The sequence below is a fragment of the Myotis davidii genome, unplaced genomic scaffold (assembly GCF_000327345.1).
Source record: "Myotis davidii unplaced genomic scaffold, ASM32734v1 scaffold940, whole genome shotgun sequence".
Lineage (NCBI taxonomy): Eukaryota > Metazoa > Chordata > Mammalia > Chiroptera > Vespertilionidae > Myotis > Myotis davidii.
Genome location: NW_006292108.1, coordinates 150747 through 156227, shown reverse-complemented (window position 1 = coordinate 156227; position 5481 = coordinate 150747). Strand labels below are relative to the sequence as shown.

The window sequence follows — 5481 nt, the reverse complement described above, 5'->3', positions numbered from 1 at the left end:
GGGAAAAGAGCACAGGCATAGTGACACAGTACTCTGTGTATGTATGTTCTTGGTTGATTTACTTAACAATGCTGAGCCCCAAATTCCTAACTATCCTATATAATAAAAGCCTAATATGCTAAGTGTCCAGTTGACCGGTTGGCTGTTCAACCAATCAAAGCATAATATGCTAATGATATGCTAAGGCTGCTCAACCGCTCTCTATGATGTTCACTGACCACCAAAGGGCAGATAGTCAACGGGTCGACCAGTCGCTATGGTGTGCACTGACCACCGGGGGGGCAGATGCTCCAACTGGTAGGTTAGCTTGCTTCTGGGGTCCGGCTGATGGGGACTGAGCAAGATGGGCCGGACATGCCCTAGAGCCCTCCTGCAGTCCCTCCCTAGCTGGCCAACCTCCCATGTCTCTCTCCAGCCCATTTTGTGCACCATTGGGGTCCCTTGGCCTGGCCTGCACCCTCTCACAATCCGGGACCCCTTGAGGGATGTTGGAGAGCCAGTTTCAGCCCGATCCCGCAGGCCAGGTTGAGGGACCCCACTGGTGCACGCATTTGTGTACCGGGCCTCTAGTAATACATATATAGTAGTAATACATTCCTCACAGGCTTCTTCATATAATTTCATGAAATAATGTGTGTGAAGTGCTTAACACAGGACTCAGAATATAGGAGGTGCTCTATAAATGCTAGGTCCCTTTCTAACTTCTACTTTAAGGGATTCTTTATTTAACAGTGATTGATACCTAGTGTGTATGAAGCTCCATACTTTGAATAAAAATGTGAAATAGTTGATGCCCTCAAGGAGCATGGAGAGTTAGCTGGAGACACAGATAAGTAAATGAAAGAAAACAATATTCTGGAAGCTACTGGTGGTTGAGGTGATAAACATGTAAATGAGAGAAGTTCTAGTTTTCTAGGTTTGGATGGTGATATTCACCAGATAGAAAAAGTTGGAAGAGGAACAGGTGTGTGTGTGTGTGTGTGTGTGTGTGTGTGTGTGTGTGTGTGTGTGTGTTTCAGGGAGGGGAGAATAACAAGCTCACTTATGGATATGTTGAATTGAGCAGTGAAACTATCAAAAACAATACTCCTGCCTTGAGTGGAAGTTGGAATCTATCATCTCCAAAGTATCTTCCAATTCTAAGATTCTATGATATATGTACATTTTAATTGTTTTACTTTATCTCTATATGTGGATGCTGATAGATGTTATGTTACAGAATACTAGCCAACAATTTTCAAGCACTTGTAAATTGTAAAATAAGAATACCACAAGTCTCATTTTCTCAAAAGTGGTTATACAAACTTACCAAACCAACTGAGAGTGACCATTTTACAAAAAGATTCTTCACTTTTACACCAATGGCCTATATATTTCTGCAAAATAGTTATTTCGGTGTACTTAAAAGGTTTGATTTAGAAACAGCTTTTAGGGATACATCTATTGTACTTTTGCAGAAGGTATAATTGTACTCAGAGTTTAAGTATCCTGTGAGAAGGTTATGTGGGTATCTCTGATAGATGACCAAATCTGAACAAATGTAAATGGCAGAATCAAATTCTCATGCCCTGATAAGTGTCTCCAATAGTAGTGAGATGATGAACAAAAAGTTTTTCAAAAGCAAAAGGATAAATAGGATTAACACTTTTAGTCAATAAGATATTTTACATTGTTCCTTAGTTAAGGCTAGCTTAGAATATTTTTGTGTGTTGATTTTAATTAATGGGAAAACTATGGCAACAAGTATCTATATGTTCAGCTCAGAAGTGCCCATGAAAGAAGAGATAGATTGACCAAGAGCTTAGTTTCTTCTTAGTTGGGTGACTTCTTTTATCTGATGCACACTAAAATGAAGATTACCAGATCTGAAAATTTCTCGCTCCACACTTTGCTAATTTATATCTAGATCTTGATTTGCATCTTGTTATATTTTAGGAAGTATAAAAAGACACATGGGGAGGTGATTTAAAAACCAACTGAAGCCACAAGGTAATATGTCTTCATTATTGATCTGCAACTATTGCTGAGTAAGTTGAAATCATTGATCATTTAGTTTGATGAAATGAAGACTTTTCTGAAGGTGAAGGAAGAAAGTGAAAATGAAAACTATCATATTTTGGCTCTAGTACCTCAGTATACTAGAAATGGGACAAAACAGAAATTTCCATATGTGTTTGTAGGAAGTACTTCAGATCCACACTCTTAAAAACTTATTATCCTGCAATCAAGAACTACATTTTTCTAAAGCTCTCTCTTCTTTTTATTCAGGCTCTTAGAATGGAATCATTTCAAGAACTAGTGAATTAGTTTGAAATATAGCCTTGTTCTCCTTCCACTAGATGTGAAATAAGAGCAGCCTCTATATTTTACCTTGAAGTAGAATGGAGAACAATATTGGAAAATGGAGATTGAGAATTTTTCAGGGCCTCAGGTTCGTCATAATCATGGAGGACAAGTAATGTCAGTGGAGAATATGTGAGAGAATGATATATGCCAGTGTTGTGAGCCTGAATACTAATGTTAATCAGTAAACCAGGATTCAGAGGTAGCCACTAGTTCTATTTATTAGTGCAGGAAAATAAACTGAAGCATTTGTCAGAAACAAGGTTTGAAGGGGAAGAAAAGCTTTCTGATTAATTCCTGAATCATTTTCCTATTACTCCAGCATCCCTGGGGAATCCAGTATGTAAAGTCTCCATTGGTTAGTGAAGAATTATACTACATTCACTTTTCCCTTGGAAATGCTTAATGACTCTTGCTTTGTATTCCTTGCAGGTGAAAGCCCAGCCTCTGTGGTTCTTAATGCCTCAGCAGGATTATTTTCAATAAAGATGGAAACCCTGGAGTCTGAATTGACCTGCCCAATCTGCCTAGAGTTATTTGAAGATCCCCTTTTGCTCCCTTGTGCTCATAGTCTCTGCTTCAGCTGTGCCCACCGCATCTTGGTCTCCAGCTGCAGCTCTGGTGAATCCATTGAACCTATTACTGCTTTCCAGTGTCCTACATGCAGATATGTTATCTCACTCAACCACCGGGGCCTGGATGGCCTCAAGAGGAATGTGACTCTGCAGAACATTATTGACCGCTTTCAGAAGGCTTCAGTCAGTGGGCCCAATTCCCCAAGTGAGAGCCGCCGGGAGAGGACTTATAGGCCCAGTACCACCATGTCTACTGAGAGAATTGCATGCCAATTCTGTGAACAGGACCCACCAAGAGATGCAGTGAAAACATGCATCACCTGTGAGGTCTCCTACTGTGATCGTTGCCTGAGGGCCACACACCCCAACAAGAAGCCTTTCACCAGCCACCGCCTGGTGGAACCAGTGCCAGACACACATCTTCGAGGGATCACCTGCCTGGACCATGAGAATGAGAAAGTGAACATGTATTGTGTATCTGATGACCAATTGATCTGTGCCTTATGCAAACTAGTGGGGCGTCACCGAGACCATCAGGTTGCGTCCCTGAATGATCGATTTGAGAAACTCAAGGTAAGGGATCTGGGAAATATCCCTAACACAACTTTGTGTCTTTGTACACTGTTATGTGGGAGGCAAGTTCACTAGTAAAATGGGTGACTTTTCTTATATGAAAAGTGAGTTAACTTCAAGTTGTCATGAAGAATAACCTACTCACCTGCTAGCTCTCACTGGAACCTATTTCATCTGTTGTATAAATCTGCTTGTGTCTGACCAGTTCTGGGGGAATTGGCCTGTTGCCCACTACACCAATAGTACATCCAGAGCAACAGCACTCTATTTACTCTTTCAGTGACACTTTACACACTACATATCTTTGCTATGATTTTTTCCACCTCTTCTTTTAAGTATGTGAGTACCTGTGTAGGTGTGCTATAATTAGCATTTGTGCTTATTTGCCTGTTTATGTGTATAGCAATGGGAAGGTTTGGTGTGTTTCAGTGTAGGTATGGGTGGATGTGTCTGAGTAGATCTCTGTGGGTGGGAGATCTTTGTGGAGAACAGTAGTATATTTTTGCACGCTCAGTATTCTAAAGAAAAAAAGTTTGGCACTGGCCACTACAAATTGCCATCAAGCCCTTAACACAGGGCTAATTCTAAGCCTGGTTTAAAAAAAACCCCAAAACACAACAACAACACCAAAATTAAAATAAACAACAACAAAAAAACAGACTAACAGTTCCTAAAAAAGGAACTTCAGTGTACCATGAAGTCAGAAGGAATGATCAAATACCTGAACTAAACATTTAGACTGAAGGCCATAAATATTTAATCCAGTATCAGATTTTGTGCCAGCCTTCGTTTTTGTGGTTAATGGACTGAAGCACTTGTTTGCAGTCCTGCCTTGGAAATTCTTACTCTTTCATTTGTGTTCAGTGGAAAGAGTTCCAAAGTTATTGGGCCATATAATATTTATGTGCAACTCTAAATGCCTGTTTTTTAAAGCCCTACTACCTCATGTGGATAGTAAAATGTCAGATCCAGCAAATTGTTTTATTCCCATTGCCTGTCTGTCATGTGATTGAACTTCTCTTAGAATTTTCAGACAAATAAAATGTGTAAATGAGTCAGATTACCACTGCTAAATAGGGCCTGAATATATAAGCCAAGCTCTAAGGAAGATCTAGATAGGATGAAAGGAAGGCAAGAAGTGGGTGGAGAGTTTCCTCTAGCCATGCTTTGGAAAAGTCGATGTAACTTAGGTAAAATTTGTGATGTTGGATAGGATAGCAATACTCAGAATAGTATACGTATTCTCTTCTGTCATTTGTGGCAAGTAATATTGAGAGTAGTCACATTGACAATGCTTTGTGCCTTTTTAAAAAATGTTTTTTATTTATTTTAGAGCCAGAGGAAGGGAGAAGGATAGAGAGATAAAAACACTGATGAGAGAGAAACATTGATCAGCAGCCTCCTGCACTGGGGATTGAGCCAGCAACCCAGGCATGCACCCTGACCGAGAATTGAACCCTAACCTCCTGGTTCATGGGTTGATGCTCAACCACTGAGCCACACTATCCAGACGGTTTATGCCTTTTTTGATCATTATTTATATCTAATATTTATAAATTTGTACATAGTTCAGTGTTTATGTTTATTTCATTCAAGGTGCTATTCTATTGAGTGAAATAAGCCAGTCAGAGAAAGACAAATATCACAGGATTTCACTTATAAGTGGAAACTAATGAACGTAATAAACAGATGAACAAAATAGGTCCAAAGTTATGGATACATTAAAAAGAATGACAGATCTCAGAGGAGGGGAGGAGATGGGAAGAGATTAACCAAAGAACTTATCCTATATAACAAAGAGGTAATATGCAGATTGACCATCACACCCTCGCACAAGATGGCCGCCCTCATATGGTCAAAGATGACTGCCCCATGTGGTCACAAGATGGCCGGCAGTGGAGGGCAGTTAAGGGTGACCAGGCCAGCAGGGGAGGACAGTTGGGGGCAATTGGGCTGGCAGGGGAGCAGTTAGGCATTGATCAGACTGGTT

At 40.3% G+C, this 5481-nt stretch overlaps 1 protein-coding gene across 3 annotated transcripts in view; it reads left to right on the top strand.

Moving 5' to 3' along the window:
• The window catches only part of MID2 (midline 2), a 114049-nt gene that overhangs the window by 16089 nt on the left and 92479 nt on the right, over positions 1-5481 (top strand). For 2 of the 3 annotated variants that reach the window (XM_006765659.1, XM_006765658.2), the window contains exon 2: positions 2776-3491. In XM_006765659.1, coding sequence (XP_006765722.1) covers positions 2832-3491 — 660 coding nt within the window. In that variant the 5' untranslated portion in view covers positions 2776-2831. Of the gene's footprint in view, positions 1-1966; positions 1990-2775; positions 3492-5481 lie in introns of those variants that run through there. The other variant, XM_015565279.1, reaches the window with a different exon arrangement.